The sequence below is a fragment of the Mytilus trossulus genome, chromosome 11, assembly GCF_036588685.1.
Source record: "Mytilus trossulus isolate FHL-02 chromosome 11, PNRI_Mtr1.1.1.hap1, whole genome shotgun sequence".
NCBI lineage: Eukaryota > Metazoa > Mollusca > Bivalvia > Mytilida > Mytilidae > Mytilus > Mytilus trossulus.
In genome coordinates this window covers 37,775,792-37,801,638 of record NC_086383.1, presented here as the reverse complement: position 1 = coordinate 37,801,638, position 25,847 = coordinate 37,775,792, and the positions used below count along the sequence as shown (strand labels likewise).

General features: G+C 32.9%; 1 protein-coding gene across 1 annotated transcript; it reads right to left on the bottom strand.

Moving 5' to 3' along the window:
* Positions 1–7,665: 7,665 nt before the first annotated feature.
* On the bottom strand, positions 7,666–12,538 carry LOC134690027 (uncharacterized). Its single transcript, XM_063549998.1, has 3 exons — positions 12,102–12,538; positions 8,437–8,524; positions 7,666–7,979 (listed from the first exon to the last, which is right to left on the bottom strand). Exons 1-3 carry the CDS (start codon positions 12,243–12,245, stop codon positions 7,666–7,668), a joined length of 546 nt encoding a protein of 181 aa, XP_063406068.1. The 5' UTR covers positions 12,246–12,538.
* Between the last annotated feature and the right edge of the window lie 13,309 nt (positions 12,539–25,847).

Genomic DNA, 25,847 nt, shown 5'->3' with positions numbered 1-25,847 from the left:
TCTTTACTTTGTATCAATATTTAAATATATGTTTATATTTGCAGCTGTTTATCCTCACAAATTTGTTCACAAAGAAGCATGTTCAAGCACAAGACTAATGACACTGCTTTGTATATGGTAAGTTCTTAAGGTTGTCATTCGCTTAGATTCAAAACATGATATTTTTTTGTCCATCGTGCATAAAGGACAAGGCACGATAAGCATCAGAGAACGGCCCCCTAATTTCGTTCAAATTAAAAGCGACTTGCCATTAATTATAATACATTATTTTTAAAGTTTAAAACCTATATTTTCGTAAACACCAATAATTGTTTCAACTTCCGCTGATATTATTCATGCTCTGTTGCTGTAAAGACCTCAAGATTTGCGAAAAGGGCAGAAAAATGGCAGTTTCGAAACTTTTTTCTGCATTTTAAACTATGAGCGTACCTACGACCCACGATCATTTTTATACCAGATATTCCTTGAACATAAATGTTGATGCAGTTCAAATATTTAAGTGGGTCGTAAGTACGCTCATAATTAAAAATTAAAAAAGTGACAAAAAAACGTCGTAGTTTTCATTGAATCATCGAAATTTTCAACCGAACTGCGGATCGGAGATGATTTCCGGTATTTACTGGATCCGACGACGGAAATGTATTCATGCTACGCTATAATAATGGCTAGTTTCTTTAGGACGAAAAATGAACATATTTGAGACAGGAAAACATGATATTCCTGTATTCATTATTCTTGAATTTAAAGTGACATTTGAACAGACCATCGAAATTTGACGCAGCATTAGACGGAACTGTGACAAACTTCAGAGAAATTCTGGGAACGAAATTGTGAATGAATATAATAACTGGTTCATACTCAAAAAGTGCATATATACGTATTTTGTTTCATAATTTGCTGAAATCGTCGCCCTGGAATGTTTTAATCTCCGTTGACACTTTTTTGAAAAGTGCTTTCTTTCACGTCCGCATTTCTACCAAGTATGGCATGCCAAGTTAACATTTTTGACAATCATTTAATTTAAATTATACAGATGGCGAAAATAAAATACAGAGCTGTGAATAATAACATACATTGTAATTCATAAGACATAAGAAGACAACATGTGACAATTTTAATTAGTTAATTGTGTAAGTGTTAATCAAGATTAAACAAAACTATCCAACACTTTTATGATCTAAATTATGTATCTTAAGTTATGTTTTGGTCATGGTATTGAATTTATTGGACTTATTATTTGTAACCCGCCTTTCCGTTGTTCTATCTTGACGACAGCGCGTGCTACTTCGTATTTCTTGTTTGCAAATCATTCTCTACATATCTTTCCATTAAAACTTGCATGCATAAAGTATTTGTCACTAGACGGTCATAAAACAACATTCAATCAATCATATATCTTCTAACATAACAGCACTACATGTATAATTTATTTAAACATATTCAAAAGAATAAAAGGTTCCTATCTTTTTTAATCAGATATTTACACGTCAAAGAAAATAAAATAAGTATTAAATGTGAAAGGAATAAAGCGCATCATAATATCTTGCTTGTAAGACGTGTGTTTCGCATATAAGACTCATCAGTGACAGTCGAATAAAAAATGTCAAAAGACCATAAAAGGCTCAAAATTCCGATTTTTATTTGGCGAAATACAGCTAATCATTCTAATAAAGGTTATTTATTCCTGAATATATTATCCGTAGTTTTTTCTAGCAATATAAAGTTTTGTTAACAGTTAATTCATACAATTTATTATTTCAATAATAATTCATGTTTACACAAAGTGCTAACTTTTGGACATCGTGTTGCTGCATGGGTTGTTTGATTCATTAATTTTTATTGTGTTATAGCTAAAAAGGTTACAGTCGGAAGGAAGACATATTACCCTAACTTGACACTCCGATCCAACTAGTCTTTGTTCTTACCCCTTACTGTCATGAATTCGCGCTTAAACATACACATCCAACCAAAAGAAACAACTTTTGCAACATATATAGAAATAAGAAGATGTGGTACGAGTGTCAATGATACTACTCTCCTTCCAGAACACAACATGTAAAAAGTAAACAATTATAGGTCAAAGTACGACCTTAAACACAGAGCTTTGGCTAACACCGACCAGCAACCTATCAAGGACACACAAGTGACGAATGCAGCAATTTAAACAGGAACCCCAACGTTGTAATCTCTATATCAAAAAACTAGAAACGAGGAACACGTATAAACTACAACAACTTCAATAAAACATTTACCACTGATAAAAAGGTAAACGAGAAAAAGCCTATTAAAATAATTGTTCTACACGAAATCTGTGAAAATGTAAGGTTTTACTAAATACAATAAATGTGGCCCTTAATTGAGCTTAAAGAAAGATGTATACCCTAATTTCGACTTTTACATGATAACTGAGTGTGCAAAATAACCTTTTAACAACAGATAAGAAAACATGTTATTAGACATATCAGCGTAACGTAGTGTACGTATACTGTTGTGCTTACTTAAAAGAGAATGAATTGCAATTTAGTTCTTCTAGTTCAAATAAAAATATCTGCAAACATATAACAAAGAAGTCAAAAATTGAGTGTCATGTTATTTAACAATATTAAAGCGATGCATACATACATTTACAGTAATCCATCTATGCACTTTTTTTAACAATTAAATGGAATTAAAAACGAAAAACTGACAGGAACAATAAACCATTTGATAAATTTGTATTTAGTTGGACAAGTCTTCGGAATATATTATTCGTTTAAGGTTATTTGCAATTATTGAAAGATAGAGCATACGAATAATTAAAAATGCATCAAAGATACCAGGTTCGGAATTTCGTTCTCCAAACGCGCATTTTGTTTAACATGGACTACATAGTGACGACATAATAAACACATCTTAAAGGTCAATTAAAATACAAGTACATGTACATCACATTTAGATATTCAGTAGAAACTTCGACTAGGCAAATATATTGCCTTATCAAAGAACAGTTAAAAAAATGTAACGTTAGAGTACAGTATGATTAATTTTGCATTAAATCAAATAATACAATCGTGTTATAATCATAATTTGTGTGGTTATTATTATGAACAATGCCACCCTTCGTTAGAAAGAATCATTCGTAAATCACGATCTGTTTTACACTGTGTTTCATCAGCATTTCATAATGAATATATTTATGAATATGTCAGCATACTTAAATTAGAAAGGAGTGTGATTTTTTTTGTTTTTGAATGACATCATAGGTTGATTATGGCGGTTATTTTCCATTTGTTAATTGATGTAAAGGAGCGTTCAATTTTGTGCGTTTTTTTTTCTCCATTTCTAATTAGAACTCGGAACGTGCTCTTCTACCTGACTAAGTTCGTTGTACTCCCAAAGTTGGAATACAAAAATACCTTGATCCAAAACCAATTCGAATTTGACAGCAACGGTTATCAATGCTTAAATTGAGAGAAACGATGAGGTTTAAATATTGGAATGAACAATTTACATTAACAATTCAGCAATGAACTAACTTTAACATCTTATATATTATGCAATTATGAACTCATACAATATACAATGACTTGAAGCTGCTACAAGTACGTTTTACTACGTTACGGGTAAATGAACCGATTGAATATTCAGCAAAGGTTTCTGTAAAATAAGTTATCGTTCTTTCTTGAAAATGTTTTATCTGAAAAACTTATAGTTAACTATACCGTCGCTACTTTATACATTAAAATATATTATAGTATTGATTCGTAAGTCTATTTTTTACTAACATAAAGATATGCTTATTACTTACAGTACAAAATGTGTTGATGTTTATGTTTTTTTTATAATTCTTCATTTTCCTCTTACCTTTGGTATTGCTAACATATCACGAAGACCAATTTCATAATGCAGTATATCTGAACAACAAAACAAAGCGGTTTTTTCGATTGAGTTTTGGATTGGTTTTGACTTTAGCAAAAACATGTTTAGCTGGTTCCTTCCAAGAAATATTCACTTATTCAACAACAATGGAATTCACACTTAACTCCGACCCAAACTCTTAAAGCTACTATAACAAAGGCATGATCGACTAACGATATAAAAAAGCTCTTGACTTATGACAGGTACAAAAGTTCGGAAGGGTTCGACATGTTTTCTGAGGTCTTAACCCTGCTTCTACATTTCTTTGCAATATAGAACACATTCATACAGAAAACGAACAGTAAAACTAAGTTTAAGGGAAATCCGTGTCAACATAGGAAACAGAAGACGCTTAGACAAAAAGACAATAATACATTAATTAACAAAGGACTTTTAGTTTGTACTTACATCAAATCCAAACCACATTTTTACTGCTAAACATATTATAACATAGTATGACATATGAACATAAAGTACAACCCTTTACGTTAGGAATATAGTATTATATTGAGTTCACCATAATCCGTATCCGTCCAACAACTGGTTTGAAAACAAAATGCGTGTTTTCCCGATGACAAGACCCTATGAATAAATCAATATCTATAAAATTCCGTCTTAAATGACCCGAAAACACTATTGTAAAAATTAGAATGAAAACAAGGAATGTGACAACGTGACAACAATCCGACCAAAGAGCAGACAACGGGTCTTCAATGCAGCTTTCTTGTGTATTTAAATATTTGGTTAGTTTTTTAAGTAAATGACTTTATGTCTGTGCTGCTTTGTATAGAATACTGCTATAAATTATTGAATGCAAAAAATCTCAACCTGTTAAATTTTATTTACGAATTATGTCTTCTAACTGAAAATAATTTTTAATGTTTAGACAAGTTAATTACATAAATAAATACTGTGTAATAGACATTTTTCTTTCGTTAAAATCAATCACTATTTTACAAACACGAACGATAAACCAATAGTTTACAGTCATTTTCCTAACGAATATCAAATCGTTTGTCATCTGTCAGGACTTAACTTAATAAATCCGTACTTATTCATCGGATTATAATAGCGGAGACATATAAGGACGAAAATGATACAAACTGTCTAATCTCACTACTTTATCAGAACAAAACATATGACTGGTTCAATTAGTTTGTACATTTATTAATGGCCGACACATAAGTTTGTCAAAAACTAAGTTTGGATACTTTTGTTAGTATTTTTAACGATTTTCTGACAGCCAGGAATTATTACTAAAAACCCTTGGAAACATATTGGTGATGTTGCCTGTTAGATGTAAATATTTTAACAATGTGCCTGTTTGCTCATTTTTACAGATAGAACATGATGTGTGAGTAATATAAGCCAGGTTAGAACAGTTTATCTATATTCACATTAGACAAACGTGTAGAGAATTACCTGACGTATACACTTCAAGTATGACACACACCAAATGATCCATTTACCAAAGTAGGTTACTTCGGTTGATAATCAGTATTAATGTCACTGAGTCTTAGTATAATATTGGATATATACTCACAGAAAATACAAACATAATCTCAAGAAAACCTCTAATCGGATGCTCACATGAAATTGTGTAATTGTGTTTGTTTCAACAAAAATACGTTGCCATGATAAGAAAATGGTTCATTTACCTAAAATCGCTTCACAAATAACGCTTTATCACAAATATAGTCCGCATTTATTGAAGAGAGTTCTAAATGTCATTTATAAAAAAAAACAGTAGTACTATATACTTAACATTTACATTTCCTTATTTGACTATTACATTAAAAGTAAAACTGAGGTCATGTCAATTTATCAAAATTATAGGTATCGATTACGCATTTATCACAGCGCTTTAAATCATGGTGGGGTCCTGAACATTGATCAACTATTTTCTACAAGATTTTATATATTAACCAACATTACTCAAATGAATATCATAGAATGAATCATGTTCCTGATGAATATTTCGATTGAATTAAAACCATTCGCCATCGTCCTCATGTCATCTTGTAGAACATGTATGTTTATTTTCTCTCGAGTATATTAGCCTCATGTGAAGCACAAACGGTCTCATACGTTGAGCAGGATCTGCGAATAATTCATGTTGAATGCTGATTAGTCTTTAGATTTCTATGTTGTGGTTTTTGTATTTAACGCGTTCTATTTGAAAAAGAGAATATCTATGTTATTCTCTTTTTAGTGTGGTTTCAAATTCGGTAAACAAAAAGATTGTCAACGTTTATTGTAAAAAACATATCTTTATTTGAAGAAGGCAAGGCAATTCAGTTGCAATAAATTAGTAAACATTTATTCAGAATAACACCTGATGTTAACTTTATATTCATGCAGGAACAAAGAATGATGAAACTCCTTGCTATAACATACATTAAAATGTAAACATTGAAATTATTCCTCATCTATGCTCATAATGAATTAAAAAAATGAAAATGGGGAAATATCCCCGGAATAAAAAGACCTTTAGACTGGGGAAATATCCCCACTTTTCCTCAAATATAATTTTAAGTTTAAGAAGTGTGTGTAAGTAATTGTAATTAACATCATGAATAAAGTGGGGAAATATCCCCACATTAAATATGACTTTCAATATGGTGATAAAAGAATACGAAATGGGGAAATTTCCCCATTAAATTACAAGTAGTGGGAAACATCCATACAGGAAGACAACACATACGTGAACACTAAAAAATATTGGGGAAATTTCCCCACATAAAAAATTATCTTTAAAACAGGCTGTGTAATTGGTCATTTTCTATGTCGAAGAAATAAACAATATACAAAGAATGGGGAAATGTCCCCATTATGTGTATTTATCCATTCCTACAGCATTTTGCAAAGATTTAATTTCCGTCTAAAAACGCCAATCTTGAATTTTAAAATTACGAACATTTATCAGGTGAAGCATGGAAAAGCAGTGCAATTCTCAATTCACTTTTCGACTGAGGTTTTTTATTATTATTGCAAACATGTCAAGCTAGTGAAAATACTGCTTTAAATTATTTTGCAGAGTTAGATAGCGTGCCTTAGATTTGAAGGTCATAATTGACACTAACTAATGAACATGTACAAGTCTTTAAATGACTTTGAAACATTCAAATACGAAATAAAAGATGAATCTTGGTGATTATGTTGGCTTCGCACTGTCCAGCGGTAAATAAATATGCATATTCAGGACAAGAACAAGTTAAGGTAACATGAAAAATAACTTTTACTTTTCACTTGAACCACACGCTGAGTCGGATTTTTAACAAGCTAATTCATAAAGGAGGAGTAAAAGATACCAGAGGGACATTCAAACTCATAAATTGAAAGTAAACTAACGCCTTGGCTTCAACAGAAAAGACAAACAATAGTGAAGAAAAAACGTCAAAGAAATTAAAACCTACAAGCTACACGAATCCCACCAAAAGCTGGGGGTGATATCGGCAATTCCGAAAGGGAAGAAAATACTGCTTCACAAGTGACAACCGTCATCTTGTTCATAAGATAACAGTCCACAGAAACGGTCATAGCATTATCACTTCGAGCCAATTAATCCTTTGATCAAACTCCTTCAAGCTGCGTGCTAAGCGGAGAAGCAACAAATACAAATTATAAAATCTCTGTTTTCATCCAGCCGGGTTCCAACCTATGACCTCTCGCACTCGGGGTGATCACGCTATCACGTATTCGTGAATCCACCAAATTAAAGGAAAGTAAACGAGATAGAAATCAATGTTTTTTCAAGAGAACACATAACTACAAACTGTTTAATGTCAGTACAGCACAGGTAGAAAATTTAAATTCTTGAAAATTACATAATAAAGCATGCATATTATTTTGAATAAAACATAATTGTACTGTTGCTGTTGAAACCATATGTTGTTCAACTGCTATGTAAAATAGCCACAACAAATATGATAACTCATGTATGTAACAAATCAACTCAAAAAAGAAAATGATTTCTTTTAATTCCTGTATTATAGAATACAATATCTGTTTCTTTTGACATATACAGCCATATACATATGAGCTATATATGGTGCGTCTAGTTGTCATGTTCTTCGTATTTCCTAAAAAAACAAAAAAAAACAACGATTGATTTCGACCTTTTATGTTGCTGGTTGATGATCAAAGAAAAACAAATAAATATTATAAAGTAGTCAATTACCGATTCCATGTTGAGTTTGCTAATAAAACGTCCAGATGTTTTGCTCAAATGAAAAATATTTGATTTGAAATGAAGAAAAATAATTAGTTTTCACAGTAATATGAGCAAGCAAAGACAACGCGTTTGACTTACTTATTAAACATACTTTGAAATCAGTTGAACTAAAACAATTCTATAAGCAATATACCATATGCCAACCCCTCCCCCTATGAATAATTTTAATATTCAAACAAACTAAAATATGTCCGGTTTTTTTGTAATAACAAACAGTGTTAATGATTGCCACCGGTAACGGCATTGAACAAAATCGTCATTGCTCCTCCAAATGACACTGTAACAACAACTGTACAATAGCGTACCTTTTTTGCCTTTCTTCTGCTCTTTCAATTCAGGTCTGGTTTTGTCTTGTTCACTTTCTTTTCTTTTTCTTTTCTGTGTAATCTGTATCTATGATAGAAAAAATACTAATGTTCTACTAATATATAAGGTGTAAACAGATCAATGTCAAAGGTATTATTGCATACGAGAAATCATTTTTTTTTTATTAATATTAATTATCGATTAATATTAGACTTGAAATGTATATTTCTGAATGTTTTATTACTAAATTTAGAAATTATGAGGAAACAAGGGTTTACACTTCTCCAGGCAAAAAGAATAAATGAACAACAAAATGAACAAGCGTTAGCCCTTCGAAAAGGCTATTCGACTCTTAGCTGATGAAAATGGAAAGTGCTCTCGCTTTGAAGATTAGTTCATTTACTAGAATAGCCACGTGCAGCAATCAACAAATTTTACAACACACGAGAGGTCACACTATGAAGCAGTATCGTTTAACGTTGTTTTTTTTAATCCAGAAGATTCGACTATTTATAGATAAAGGTTATCTGTGTAAAATCTAATTGCTAAAATAGAGAGGACAAATACGATACTCTACGGGATTGAAGGACATTTACTTGTTTTGGATTGTCCTAACCAATCAATAAACTTTTTGATTATGAATCACGTCTCGTAATAGAATCATATTCAAAACAGTGTGGTCCTGGCCATTGATTGACGACCTAAATTATCCCGTTGACTGGGACAGATTAGGTGAACGTTTTTCGGTAACAATCACTGCTCACTATGTAATTTTTAAAGACACTGAATCTGTGGGGACATCAAAGGTTCTCAACAACTAAATAATGCAATTCGAAAAACGAATCCAGAATAATACGATGTGTTGATTTATATCAATAATATAAATCAAAACATAAAGTTTATTCCTGAATATTTTTTCGAATTATTTTATTATTAAAGGCGTTAAGAACCTTTGGTGACCCCACAGTTTAAATTCTATAATAAGTAAGAAGTGAGCAATGGTCGTTACAGACAAACGTTCACCTAATCTGTCTCAGTCAATGGCATAATTGAGGTCGTCAATCAATGGCCAGGACCACACTGATGCGAATATGATTCTATCTTCAAATCAGGTAGCAAAAAAAAATCACGCCATAACTGTCCATCGTTCAATTCTTAATCTAGGAGTCGAGAACTACAAATATATCAACAAACGACAAACACTGAATTAAATATGTTAGCGGGATCTGCTCCCTTACTTGAGACAGTGGACAGTGGTGTAACAGTACAACATAGGGAACGAACTATAATAACAATCAGTTGAATGAGGCTTAACTTATCAGATGAATACAAGTAGAAAAGCATTATACAAAAACACAGAGTTAACGTGGCTGAGTACATGTACATTCCGCCAACAAAAAGACACTATGAACGGATCTGAGAGTAACTCTGTATCGCTCTAAGTCTGTATATCATTGTATTCTACTCAAGTACTGAAAAATAAAAGTACCTAAATATTACAATAATTCTAAAGTAAAGAAAAAGTACCTAAACATTATACACAAAGTATAACCTACCATTTCCTCAAACATGACAGTATAAAACAAATCTTTATTGTTTCCCAATATGAAGTCATTTGAATTGATTACCATCCCTTAATACATTATACACAAAGTATAACCTACTGTTACCTCGTATGCAAAAGTAGCTGTGTAAGTCAGGAATCTGATGTACAGTAGTTGTCGTTTGTTTATGTAATTAATACGTGTTTCTCGTTTCTCGTTTTTTCATATAGACAACGTAGGTTTTCCCGTTTGAATGGTTTTACACTATATAAAAAAGAAGATGTGGTATGATTGGCAATGAGACAACTATCCACAAAAGACCATTTTGGGGCCCTTTATAGCTTGTTGTTCTGTGTGAACCGAGGCTCCGTGTTGAAGACCGTACATTGACCTATAATTGTTTACCTTTTTTTATTTTTAAATTGTTGTTTGGATGGAGAGTTGTCTCATTGGCACTCACACCACATTTTTCTATATCTATATATTTGACATTTACACACTGTAAGGTAAAATATCTTTGCGATTTTAATCAGTATCGGCTCAGTAAAAGGTCTAATACGAGTTGCATTTACATTCTTTTTAAATTTATCTGTAAAACTCACGCAACTCTATTTTTCTCTCGCGAAAATGTAATGTCCGTTAATTTCTAATTCCGTACAAACGTAACACACCCAAACATGCATATTCGATTAGCAATAATCAAGAATTATAATCATATAGATCATTGCGGCAATTTGAGCTAATTTTAAACATATTTTCCTAAAGAAATATATTAATTGTGAGTTCTATAACACACCAGAAACTATTTTAGAATTTTCAATGCTCCTGTTGTTCTTATCGGTTAGTTCAAACATAAAAAAAACACAAAAAAACAAGATTGTGTCCAAAGTACACGGATGCCCCCACTGGCACTATTATTTTCCATGTTCCATGGACCGTGAAATTGGGTCAAAAATTTAATTTGGCTTTAGAATTAAAAAGGTCATCAACATAAGCATCAAGTGTACTAAGTTTCAAGTGGATTAGACTTCATCTTCATCAAAAACAACCTTGACCAAAAACTTTAACCTGAAACTAACACTTTCATTTTCTATGTTCAGTGGACCGTAAAATTGGGGTCAAAAGTCTAATTTGACTTTAAAATTAGAAAGATCATATCATAAGCAACAAGTGTACTAATGTGCGGGAATTTCTCGCTACATTGAAGACCTGTTGGTGACCTTCTGCTGTTGTTTTTTTCTACGGTCGGGTTGTTGTCTCTTTGACACATTCCCCATTTCCATTCTCAATTTTAAGTTTCAAGTTGATTGGACTTCAGCTCCATCAAAAACTACCTTGACCAAAAACTTTAACCTGCAAACGAACGAACGAACGAACGAACGAACGATTGGGGCATAAATATATATTCAATAAATAAAAAAGTTAATAAACAGTATCTATATAAGTAAACAAATCATGCGCAGAGACGGATTTAGGGGGGGGCCGCCCCCCCCCCCCCTTTTGGGGAAAAAATTTGGTTGCTTATATAGGGAATCACTGAAGCGTGACTGAAGTGGGCCCCCTCTTAGGTCAGTCAGTGGGCCCCCACTTATGAAAATTCCTGGATCCGCCACTGATGCGACACATGACATTAAGCTTCAGTCTATAATGCGGTCAGTCAAGTTTACCTCACAACGTCCTTTTAAGATCTTCTATCACATTGAATAGTTTAAACATCAAATTAGAATCTGCATGTAGGAAACACATTTTAATTAACTCTTAATTCATAAAATAGATATCGTTTTTAATGACTGAACTTTTATCAATATTGATTGAAATCTGTCCGTGCAAACTCGATGAACTCACAGTTGAAAGAATTTCAAAATTAATGGCTACCTTCGTATACCTCAATTTGTATGTAACTTAGATTATAATACATGTCAATTACATCAAATCTTGAGATTGTTACTGGTCTTGGAAAAAAAATAATTTAACAGTTCGTGTAGACATCGATAATATTCTTTTTTTTTAACTGACCACGAATTAGAATATGAACCACTTCTTTTTTTTAATTTGAAAAGTCATTCCCGACTACTTTAATATAAATTTTGAAAGATCAAATTAAAGTTAAACATGCTTACCTCTTCTCCATCCATATTGTCATTTCGTTGGAATTGATTGTCTAAGCTTGGTGTTGTTGATAGTTTTACGCAAACCATCATAATTAAGAATAATTTGAAATGAAAAATTTCAAAATAACACTTTTGATTGAACAATACTCTCATGTGTTAAAAGAAAGAAAACGCGCGTTTTCCGGCTCCAATGTTTCCTACTAGGGTGTGTGATTTATCACATTGATTTACTTCACAGTTCAAAAGAATTCGAACAGACTTGAAAGGATATCGTGTTACATTTAACAAATTATCTTTACCGTTGGAATTCCATCTAATTAGACTTTAACCATGCAGAGATCCTGGACATTAATATCTGATAAGAATATTTACATAACAGCGTATTTACTTGCAGATCTGTAAATGTTACGTTATTTCTTGTCTGTTAGGTTTTGAAGTTCTTTCGGATTTAAGCATGCCACATGTTTCATTCAAAATTAACGGAAAAAATAAAACTTTGGTCACACAAAAAATGTAATATATGCCGATTAAACAACATGATTTTTTTTTTCAAATGAGATGTTAAAAATAACAAACAATTTTTAACAAGACTATAAAATTTCCCTATGCAAAAAAAATCATTATATGTGTACTATTCTTTTACTACTGGGGCTGTGCGCTGTTTTCTCCTCTAGGGGGAGGGGGCAGGCACTTACTATATAATTAGTGGTAGGGATAAGCCGCTGTAATAGGTCACTTTTACATGCTCTATGATATATGAAAAGGGTGAGAAATTCAGATTCAATATATCAATAGGTTGATATTATCACTTGCTTGATAATATCATAAGTATCTGAAGTAAATCAGATGTCCGTATTTATTTTTGATGCTGTTAAACCACAGTCGTAAATGCATCAGTTATTTGTCAAACCAATTAAACTCTATTTATTCTGATGTGGTCTTTCCACTGATGCCAGTGATAGATGCAATAAATCCAACTATTTTGACATTTGCACCTATTTAACATTCAAGTGTTTGTATACTAAAACATGATAACAATTATTTAGAGAAATTCCAGTATGACAGTGTCCTTGAAGAGGGAACGGCAATGTAACTTGTAATTAGTTTTTAATTATTATTAAACATGTTAAAATCAGAAAGTGTTACTCTCTAGGGTGATATTAGATTTTTCTGATCATAGATGTTAACCATCTATGATCTGAAAAAACGTCTTTTACATGTATTGTATTTTGGAATTGAATGTCTTTCATATAAAAGGGGGCAACAGTGGCGGATCCAGAAATTTTTATAAGTTGGGGCCCATTGACTGACATAAGAGGGGACCCGCGCCAGTCACAATTCAGTGATTCCCTATATAAGCAACTAAATTGTTTTCCAGAAAGGGGGGCCCGGCCCCTCTGCCCCCCACTAAATCCGCCTATGGGGTTAAAAAAAAAAGCATTTTCCTGTCCCCAATAAACTATGACTTATGATACTTTTGCTGAAATTCTCCACTCATTCAATATTTTACAAAATTCTTCCAACAACATTTTATATATACTTTAAACTACGCTCTGAATGTCCGCGATTTCGCGGGTGTGTTCTAGTATATATAATACCTGCATGGAACGAATCTCGTATACCAAATATGTATTTTCATTAGTTATAATTAATATGAATTTCACAAAATAAGTATGCAGTGTTTTTTATAGTCGCTGAATTATGAAAAGTAGAATAAAGACAATTGACAAAATGACAGATCGAAACTTTGTAAGATGAACTTCCCTTTGGAATTGCATTACATTTGTTCCTTCTAAGCCTTTTACAGTTTGCTGTACGATTTTAGTTTGCTCATTGTTGAATGCCATTGTGTGACCTATAGCAAATGTTGCTTACCCTTTAAATGTTTGGTCTCTGGTGAAAACTCTCATTTGCAATCATACCCCATCTTCTTATTTTCATATTGTACCGATGGCGCAGCCAAAACATAAACAAATTAAATGCCGCAAAATCTATATAGGTATGTCTCATAAGTTAATAAACTTATAATCATGTAGCGTTTTCATGCCTATGTCATACTGTGTTAATTTTGGTATTTATAAAAGTTGGTCCTGAATGCTACATTTGTTTTTTTTGTTGTATTCACAACTTACATTTGTAGAAACACTCAGTTCTGTGTATACTGATGGGTATACCTGGTGTCTTTTTTTGTTATTGTGGATGAAATAATATAGCTTGCCACGTCCGGTTTATGTTTTCGTTAGAGGTTTATGTTTTCGTTAGAGGTTTATGTTTTCGGAGATTGAAATAGAAAAATAACTGAGGCATTATCATATAATAGATCTGATTTAATCAGAAAAAGATTGTTTAACTCACAAATATCTTATATCATCATGATCTCCTTTAACTCACAAGTTTTTCAAATGAAATATTCAAGTTTATATATCCATAAATAAACACATGAAATGTGCCGATGAATCTTTATCCACTTAGTTTTTCACAGACGTGCTGATAATCATTCAAATGTCTTGTTGTGTCGTTGGATTTTTGTCTCAATGACGTTAACATCGGATCAATCTCCTTTCATTGGTACGGTTAAACACCACATTCACGGTCAATCGTGCCACTTAATATATTAAATAATATACTCTTGAAACCAAAATTCAGGTCAATATCAACCATTGTCAACAAGATAAATGGAACATAAAAGACAGATTTATGTTTCAAGCCTTGGTCAAACTGATGAACATTGGTTGCTTCATATACGGTATCCTGTTACGGAGTGGCTGAGGCCCCATGTCACTTAAAATAGTATATAAAATGTTCATACTACTGGTATATCAAATACAATGGAAATATAGGTACAATGTATACAACTGTAAAAACATTTTTTCTACAATTATGTAGAGCCTGCGTCATTTTGTCGCGGAACAGAGATTTGACATTCATTCATTCCGTCGTAGATGTCGGTAATATTTAAGTGCAGTCTATTGTAAAAAAGTTGGACATCGATAAATTTGTCAAACCGTCATTTTGTGATCAAAAGACAATATTCAGAGAACATGTTTGGAAATATTTCTCTTTTTCATAAACTAGTTATACTTCTAAAGGGACTTAATATGTCTTAATTAATGGCGTTCATTATCACTGGACTAGTATATATTTGTTTAGGGGCCAGCTGAAGGACACCTCTGGGTGCGGGAATTTCTCGCTACATTGAAGACCTGTTGGTGACCTTCTGCTGTTGTTTTTTATTTGGTCGGAATGTTGTCTCTTTGACACATTCCCCATTTCCATCCTCAATTTTAATTAACATTAAGATACATTTCGAGATTAACGTTATAAGACTTCCATTCACTTTAATGACGTCTTGGTATAGAAGCATGTTTATGATTTATACGGACTGATTGATTGTTGGTTTCATAAAATTCAGTGGCAAATATTAAAATTGAGAATGGAATTCGGGAATGTGCCAAACAGACAATAATCCGACAAGAAAGCAGGCATGATCGGATCGGACGTGGTTGTGTACTTTTACATCTGGCACAGTCAAAAAGACAAACCACTTTAACAAGAGTTTTACTGTCGGTCGAAAGAAAACCAAAGTGACCATATTTCTATTCTTAGTTTAATATGATCGTAAGTTATGATGAAAACAATATCTGAATCTAAGATTTAAATTTCAGACATTTTATGACTGGGCTATTTATTTTTTTTTTTATTTTATTTTTTTTTTGGGGGGGGGGGGGGGGGGGGCTTCAAGGTTTCATTGTTAGGTGGTGCAGCTATTATTTATAACTTTTTAAAATTAATTATAAGACATTTTTCTTTTGTTGAAACTCACTTAACAGACCTACTACATTGATCCAATTAAATCAGTTATCGGTATATTATTTGTCTGTTTGTGGTTTTCTTTTTTAGCCATGGCGTTATCGGTTTAAATTCGAACTATGAGTTTGACTGTGACAGTCCCTCTTATGAATATCAACTTCCGCTAGTGTCATTCCTTTTCAAAATTCAATTACTGACTAATTTGTACATCCATCCAAGTAATTAAAGTGTGATTATTTTATTTTACAAGGTATAAGGTTAAATTTTCTACTTTGGAAAAATACAGTGAATAATGTTTTTCAAAAGGTTTTAATCATCACTAAAGCATTGAAAATAAATATTCAAATTTCAATGGTTTTAAATTTGAAGGGATTCAATTTGAATGCATTAGTTTTATTTTTCTTCTCAAATATAAAAATATGATTTTGTAATTTATTGTATTATTATTTAGTTAGATTATGATAAATGCTAATATGCTTGTATTATTAATATCCTTCGGAACATACATATCTTAATCTGTGTATTTAGGTGATTTTATCAGTAGTCGTCCAGACGTGAAGTTGTAATATATCTAACAACATAATCATTTAATTATTAGTATATATAATCAATTGCAGGGTTCAAAGCTGAACTACAGACAAAACCACGGATGTCAGCATGTCAATAAAAACAAATGCTTTATTTCCTGTAGATGTGTTAAACGATGAAATGAGATCAATTTATATTTCTAATAAACACAAGTTATTGCATATCACAAGAACCATAGAAGATTAACTTCCGATAGAAATTTTATATCTATAGTAATTTATTCCATCCGGTTAAGTTCTGAAATTACTCAACTCTTTCAAACCAGTTGGATCTATCTCGCGCCTTGTTTTAACATTGAATTGTGAAAGAGTTCACTCAATTTCTTTACTTTAATTTGTGTGTAAACAATTAAGTCATTTCATTGTTTTTATATATAAATTAGGCCGTTAGTTGTCTCGTTTGAATTGTTTAACATTTTCATTTCGAGGCCTTTATAGCTGACTATTCAATATGGGCTTTGCTCATTGTTGAAGGCCGTACGGTGACCTATGTCTTGCTAAAGTACTTAGTTCCCTTCACATTTCTCATATTTCCTATAAAAAAAAAAAAAATGAGCTACCTGAAAAATTTTCAGTTTGCAAATAGAAATACAAAAAGATTTAAGGAATATACTTTGCTATATTGACTGCAACATAAAGTAATACAGATTTAGAAAACACCGTCTTCAACAAAAGACAAATAATTATGGCTAATGTATCATGAATTTTTTTTTACATTAAGTGTCATATTCCAAAAAGTATATCAGTATTCTCTTATATTCCATAATAAAGGTCGCATGGGTTTACTGAGGATTCTATAAACAATATGTCGTATTTCAAAAACAAAACGTCCGACGTGGCTTGGTTTATACTTGTTCATCCCAACTACTAAAAGAAACTGAAGTACAGATCTAAAAGTACTCGCATTTACTGACAGTTTCTTCAATGCAGATAGTTACTAATGTAAAATTAGGCACCTTGGACTAAATTATCATTCAGTACACATCCAACATCCAATGGAGTTAATGTACAAACGTCGTTAACAGTCAAAGAAAAACAGAACCTTGTGCAATGCAATGAATCAGAGATTTAAAGTCAAGTGATGGATATGTAAAATCAAGCACCGGAGATGTAAAATCAACGCATGATTTTAAATGCTCAGCGTTAGACTGTAGATCTATAGCGATAGACTTTAAATCTACAGTGTTTGACTTTATTTAAAACCTACGGCCTAAGACTTTAAATCTACAGCAGTTGACCTCACATCTTCAGCGCTTGCATTATGTACAGCGTGACACATTATAGCGAGAAGACCAGTTTCTCTGAAGCACAGAAGATACAGTGACAGATAATGTTCTTATTTCTAGATTTCGTTTTGACTAAACAAACTTGGTTGATATGGAGAAGAGAGAGTATTATATTTTGGTTACAATGACATTACTGATATGCCTAACAGTAGCGGACCCAGAACTTTTTTTAAGGAGTGGGTCAACTGACTGACCTAAGAATGCCCGCTCCAGTCATGCATTAGTGATTCCCTATATAACCAACACAATGTATTCCACAGAAGGGCCCCCATCCATTGATCCGCCTATCTATCTATACTATTAAACGAGAAGACCTCATTTTTGGTGTCGCTTCTCTTCCTTCCACAATAAATCAATCAAAATGCCTCTGTGTTCTATATGTAACATGCATAGTCGCATTTGTCATCCTTTCTTCTGATTATTCAGATTGAGTTATTTGGGGAGAATAACGACAAAAAAGGGGTCCGGATATGGTTCCGTCATCACACTGTCTTTTAGTCATAGATAAGACTTCCGGTTTGAAACATGCACAAATACAACCAATCGTATGATAGATAACAAAAATGAAAAATAGACAAGTCAATCAGAGCGTTCTCCATATCATGGTGTTTAGATCGCAAGAACCACAACTATTATACCTCCTTAGAGAGGACAATCATTTTTCGCGTTTATCTACATGTAAACTACGATTATACTACTTTAATATATAGAGACTCTCTGTATTCTGTCTACTGTTTATTTTTTTTAAATGTTTACTATTCAAATTAGAATAAGTAAAACATGTGACACAAGTACAACCAATCGTATAACGTTCTCCATATCATGGTGTTTAGATCGCAAGAATCAAAACTATTATACCTCCTTAGTCTGAGAGAGGACACATATTTTTCGCGTTTATCTACATGTAATCTACAATTGTTCTACTTTAATATCTAGAGACTCTGTATTTTGTCAGGGGAAAGTTCCTGATTCTGTTTACTGTTTTCTTTGAAATGATTACTATTTATAAAGGGGTCATACCACTTGCATATATATTAAAATAATTGAAACATGCTCAACTTCATCTTAAACTACCTCGACCAAAAACTTTTACCTGAAGTGGGACAGACGGACTAGACGGACGGACGACCGAACAAACGAACGCACGAATGCACAGACTAGAAACCATAATTATATTTGTTTTTAATTGGGGCATACAAATTTATTGTTAAAAGGGAAAATAGTAATTTGCCAAACATGAAAGTAAGGTAGAGATTAGAGGGAAGCAGGACCTTTTTCGAGGCGGTGGGATCGGGTGTTTTTAAGCTCGGGATTTGGGGATTGATCCTTACGGGATCCGGGAACATATTTTTCGATTTCGGGATATGAATTTCTTTAAATTCTGCATCTCGGGATTTCATGGTTTTATAAAGCCCGGGATTTCGGGATCAGGACCCCTCCAACATCCCCTAAAATTAGCCTTACTCGGTATTCATTTATACATGATTCAAATCCTACCATTGGCATGTTAATAAGGCTCTAAAAAAGCACTGATGGATTGTCATAGAAGCATATTGTTTAGACTGTCAGACTCTGGTCTATATATAAGCGAGGGGAGGACAGGGGTAAGGGAGACAGGGAGAAAGGGGGTAGGAGAAAAAGAGAAAGGGGTGGGAGAAAGGGGATAGGAGAAAGGAGAGGAAGGCTGGGAGAAAGGAGAAAAAGTTGGAGAAGATATGAAAAAATAAAATATCTCTCTTTTTTCTGGTAAATTAAAAAACAAATAAGGAGAAGAGGAATAGGAGAAAGGAGAAGAGGGGTGGGAGAAGGGAGAAGGGTACCCCTTGTCCTCCCCATCATAAGCAGTTACATTTATTTCATGTTTGAAACGGTGCAAATATTTAATTTGATTTGACCTTTACCAAAAGAAGCATTGAAGCAAAGTAGAATAATTATGTTCGTAGGCCAGAAACATGAATATAATTGATTTTAACAGAAAGGAATCAAACATCGGACTTTGGAAAAAAGGGGAGAGCTTTTGATAACTTTTATGTAATTCTTCATACATAATATCTTTTACAAAAAATCATCCTACAACAGTTCACAAGCTGTATATGCCCGCAATTTCGCGGGTGTGTTCTAGTGCCTATATATATAAGCAACTTTATGGTATAAAATACTGATATGATTGACTATGGAACAACTATACCATTAGAACATATATAAGGTGAATTGAAGCAATTATGGGTCAACTTTAAAAATGAGCTAACATGAAATCAAAGCACTGTTGTGCATCATAAATACTTACAAAACAAGATATCATTGAGATGGGAGCCATGCACCGCTGTGGGCCACGCTGTCAATAACATGTGGTGAAAATTCGTATCTTTACCATAGGAAATGGGGTTGTCAACTGAACTGTTTTTGACATTGACCCTTGACGTACATATAGGAAGTTGTACATTAATTATGACACACCCTCTGTTGTTGGTTTATATACATGTCAAGTTTAAAGTTTGAAATCATAACGGTTCTTTAGATATAGAGTGGTCACAATTTGTTACTGGCGGACGGACGGACAAATTGACAGACGGACGGACAGATTGAACACTATATGGCGTTCGACAATCGGCGGGGCCTCAATTACTTTCTGTCTTTTAATGTTTCAAAATTCAAACTTAGACTATGTTTTCAGGTAATAAGCATTGTGTTGAGGGCAAACTAAAGTAAGAGAATGGAAACATATTTTGGGACGTACGGACAAACGTACATGTACGTATATAGAGACGAGGATAAAAGTAAATGCCCCCTCCGTCGGGGTGAGACTATAAAAGCTGTTTTGATCTGAACGAGACAGCTTCACTGTACACTGCATAACAAAACAAACTCGGAAACTTGTATATGTAACTTTTCAATGTTGCACTTGTAAACTATCTTAAAGATGTAAAGTTTCCAAATTTTGTATGTTCACAACTTTAATAAATGAAGTTATAGTGGCGTCACACATCAGCGTATAGCAACGACGTACGCTGGGCATGGTAAAAAAACCCATGTACACTGACCATACGCTAAAAATGTTGGACACATTCTACTTTTCAATCACATCTGTTTCGTCTGCACAACGAGCTTTATTCGTATTTAGGACGTACTAGAAGCGTACAAAAGCGTTTGGGCGTTCCAGTAACGTATGATGGTTTATGCCTGTCGTGTCTCTAACGTAGATGCAACTACATATAGCAAAAAAGTCATTTGAATGTGCATGAGACGTGTCTCAGTCGTACCGTGCCGCCGGCGTGTCTCGGACATGTAATTATATATGGGTGTTTGTACTACTTCTGTATCCATATGGTCTTGTAAATTCACGGACATATGGCATTATAAATGTCAGAGCAAGTTTCGTTGAATATTATAGTACGTTTTAAATACGAATGTCAGAATACTTTTTGAATACGCCACAGGTGCGTTTTATATATAGTACGTTCGTGGAGCGCTGAAACTACGACAGGCGTATATATACTGTATGTATGTTACAAACAGGCCCTGCATTCGTCCAAGTAAAAGTCAAAGTATAGGTCAAACGATCTTGTCGCGTAAACAACGTTCCCTAAACGTGTTTCAAACTTATTCCAACGCCCTTGTAACGTACTTATTACGTGTGTGTAGCGAACAGATATACGCTTGACCAACGCTAGAGCTAGATTTGAGTGGATCAGATTAAAAGGTCTATATTTTTATGATTCAACAAAGGGGTCTGGTCCATCCTCTTCCCTAGAATTTGCCTATAAATGCTTTAATTGAATACAGATGTTAACAAATTCTAAATGAAATACGTAAAAGGTGTTTGCTTATTACATGCATACAACCATAAAATCATACGTTTTGGAACCGGTCGTTTTGGAACTGACAAACTGTATGTTCAAAAAGATTGTTTGCAGTTACACATTTAATATCACTTGTGCACACTTTAATTGACGATCAAATCGTGTAAGTTTGCTCCTAGAATGTAGTTTATAGCTTTACATTTTACATTTTAATTTTTGTTTAAAAAAAATGCTATTTGAGACGTCTGTTAAAAGATGTTATGCAGTTTACGAAACAGCAAAGTAAGCATCCGTAAAGAAATGACAAAAGTATGAAGCTGTGATAGAAACAGATGATTTGTTGCTGTGGCTGCTCATTTTAATAAATTGTGGTATACTAAAGTGCCCGGATAAAATGGCATCTTTTGATAGAAAAAACTGCTGGACAAACCATTTGTTTACCCAAATATTTGAAAAATGCATTTGAAAGTTAAATGGTGCAATATTGATTTTAATTGAAATTTGTTATTTTAAAGCAGGTAGCAATGTTCAAATTGAAATATCGGAAATTGCAAGACAGTCAAAGTGTTTTAATGTTTTTCTTATACATGCATCTATCAAAATATATAATGATGAGACCTTAAGAACCTTAGTACTAGTGACAACAAGCACTTTAGATGTAGTCTAAATACTGTAATTTCTGAGTTACTAACATAGCATTTATCCAATCCTACTAAGAAACTTATAAAACAAAACAGTGTTTGTTTCTTAAATGTTTATTTTATATCGATGACACGGATACATTTATCAGTGTATGATTACACAAAGGATCTTGCTAGAAACATGCATCGGATCTTGTTAATACCACCTGTGGGGAAAAACCGTGTGAATGATCAAGAATGATATTTGACATGTTTGTCCATCTGTCACGTGCATCAACCACATTAGTATATATATTTATCTTTATATCATATTGGAATCAATCATCTAACAAACAAACTGCTCGTTTTCGACATATACCTCCGTTACAACAATGGTGAATTGGAAAATTGATAATGGCAAACTGAATATCCAAGGGATTGAAGATTTTGAAGAACAAATTGAGTATGCTAAAAGCTCCTTGCAGTATAAGAAGATCGAGGTAATTGTTTTTATAATTGTTTTTTAAGGCATTGGCTAATTTTCAGGCGTCGGCAAAATAATAAAATATGCAATTTATCAGCCTTGGTTAAAATGTCGAAATAAAGCCGACATAATAGCATATATATACGGGGTTTTAAGTTGGATCCAGCAAAACAGTAAATACGTTATTTTGCCGGTCATTTGTAAAGAATTAATTTAAATATTTTCTCTATAAAAAAAAAAGTACCACGAAAATGTGCATTGTCAACAAAAAACAATCAAAATTATTACTAATTTACATTTTTAGTTAAATGAAATGACAGTTTCATCATTTTAGATTTATCAGGATAAACGAAAATAAGAATAATTTTAAAACAATTATAAAAAAAGATAAACTGATATTGAGCAAGCATAAATTATGTTGCAATGCAATGATATTAAAACTTGTAGTTGAAATTACTTGTGCAAAACTGTCACATTCCGATGCTTCATAAATGAATAAGAATGAAATCTTCGATTAAGAGTAACAATCACATTGGATACAAATTTTAGAAAAACTCCACAATTGAATACATGTATATGTACAGAAAAACGTGTTTTACGGGGGAAATTAGCTTCCGCTTCCTTGAGCATAAAATTATTTTCTATTTTTCCGGCGACATTCAAAAGATGCAGCCAAACCGCACTATTATTTAAATAAAGAAAGCCAAACTCTAGGTGCAGGATTTTATTCTTGCACTGAGCCTTCACGTAAGCTAAATGCACGTCGGAGCTATACGCTGATGTGTGACGCCGCGGTATTATTCTATATTAAAAGCGTATATTGCCAGGTTAAGATTGAAACTAAAAGTAATCAAGGATTTCATAGAGAGGTTCATTCCATCATTGTCCATCCTGACATAAACATGATAAATGAATATTTATTTGACAACCTATGACTTGAATTGACTCTTCCTATGCGGTTAAAGATGTAGACAAATAACTGAACTACTGAGTATAACAAAGATACGGTTGTCCATGAAGCTCACTATAAATAATATCTTTTGAGGACATATTTCTTGCTTGTATGACCTCGCCCTTTTACAAATTTAAAGAGTAAAATTAGATTAAACATGCTTAATGTGAAAATACAAAATTTTCCCCTATATTTTATTTCCTCAGGCTTCCGAAATTATCTTGTTAGAAAAGCAAAAAAATGACCAAGCCGAATCGCTACAGCACTATCTATTTATTGAGACCATAGAGAAAGAAGTAACCATTAATTAGTTCCCTAAAAATATACAAACCAGTCTATGTTGACACTTATAGCAATATATGAACTTATATGAAAATGAAAGGGTTAAAGTGTTACATGTGTTTCCCTTAGTGCCAGAAACAAAATAATTAGATAAGAGTCTAGTGTTCACGGCCAAAGTATTTTTAATCATGTTTAATCGTGACAGAAAGCCGATGCATGCCTTATGAAAAGAAGTACACGGTTTGATCACCAATTCACGTCTTTATAGTTTTAAAAATTGCTTAAATGTTTAAACTGTTAATAACAAATTTTTTTTATTAAATTATTCAATAACAGAAAAACAGAAAACAATACCAAAATCTATCAATTGCAAGACGATATCTTTTTCCTAGTGCCATAATTTTTCGAAAATTGAATGATGATACTCATCGTAATCAATATCTTATAATTATATTGCCTTAAACAAAATATCTTAGAACCGTTACCTCTATTACGAACTTGAAGGCCCTACGGTGACGTATAGATGTTAATTTCTGCGTCATTTTGGTCACTTGTGGAGAGTCGTTTCATTGACAATCATACCACATCTCTCATTTTATATTGATATATGGGATTACTTTTTTTATTTAGAAATCTTGTAAACGGAATGAGAAAACTATAGCAGAAAAAGATATCATGATCAAGAACTTGGAGGTATGTTCATAATATTTGATTTGATTGTAATGCCTTTGGCAAAGTGAATCAGTGAAATCTATAATATGTGTATGCAATGTAGTTTTAAGCTATCAACCGTTATAGTTCTGTCTTCTCCGCAAAATATCAACGAGCACCCAAAAGAAAACATATATTTATATAATTTTTAAGTTCAGATTTGCACGTTGTGTAACAATTCAGCTTTTTTCGAAAACCGGTCGGGATCGAGTTCGCGGAAAAGGTGTGGGGGTGTAAACCCTGAACATCATGATACATTTGCATTTTTTGTGAACTTCAAAAATAATCTAAAATTTATTTCCAGCCACACTTAATTGAAATATTTGTTTGCGTTTTACTTCACGTTAAATTGGGCCACATTTGTTCATGTTATGTGTCTGTCCGAAATCAGTAATTTATTGGTCGTTTTGGCTGCTGTTTGTGATCTATGATTTAATTTCTATTTATCGGTCGTTGATATTCACGTTTAATTTTTTATACTCCACCTACAATAGAAGAAGGGCATTATGTTTTCTGGTCTGTGCCTCCGTTCGTCCGTTCGTTCATTCGTTCGTGCGACCATTCGCTTCAGGTTAATGTTTTTGGTCAAGGTAGTTTTTGAAGAGGTTGAACTCAAATCAACTTGAAACTTAATACACATGTTCCCCATGATATGATCTTTCTAATTTTAATGCCAAATTATAGTTTAATCCCCAATTTCATGGTCCACTGAACATAAAAAATGATAGTGCGAAGTTCAGGTTAAAGTTTTTGGTCAAGGTAGTTTTTGAAGAAGTTAAAGTTACATCAACTTGAAACTTAGTACACACGTTCCCTATGACATAATCTTTCTAATTTGTATTCCAAATTAAAGTTTCGACCACAATTTTACGGTCCACTGAACATAGAAAATGATAGTGCGAGTGGGGCATCCGTGTACTATGGACACATTCTTGTTTGACATTATGTTAAATCGTATTTTTAGCTCACCTGTCGTCGTTAACTTTTACAAAAATTTTCTCCTTTGAAACTACTTGGCCAAATAAAATCAAACTTTGCCACAATCATCATTGGGGTATCTAGTTTAAAAATTGTGTCCGGTGACCCGGCCAACCAACCAAGATGGCCACCTTGGCTAAAAATAGAACATAGGGGTAAAATGCAGTTTTTGGCTTATAACTCAAAAACCAAAGCATTTAGAGCAAATCTTACAGAGTTAAATTGTTTATCGGGTTAAGATCTAT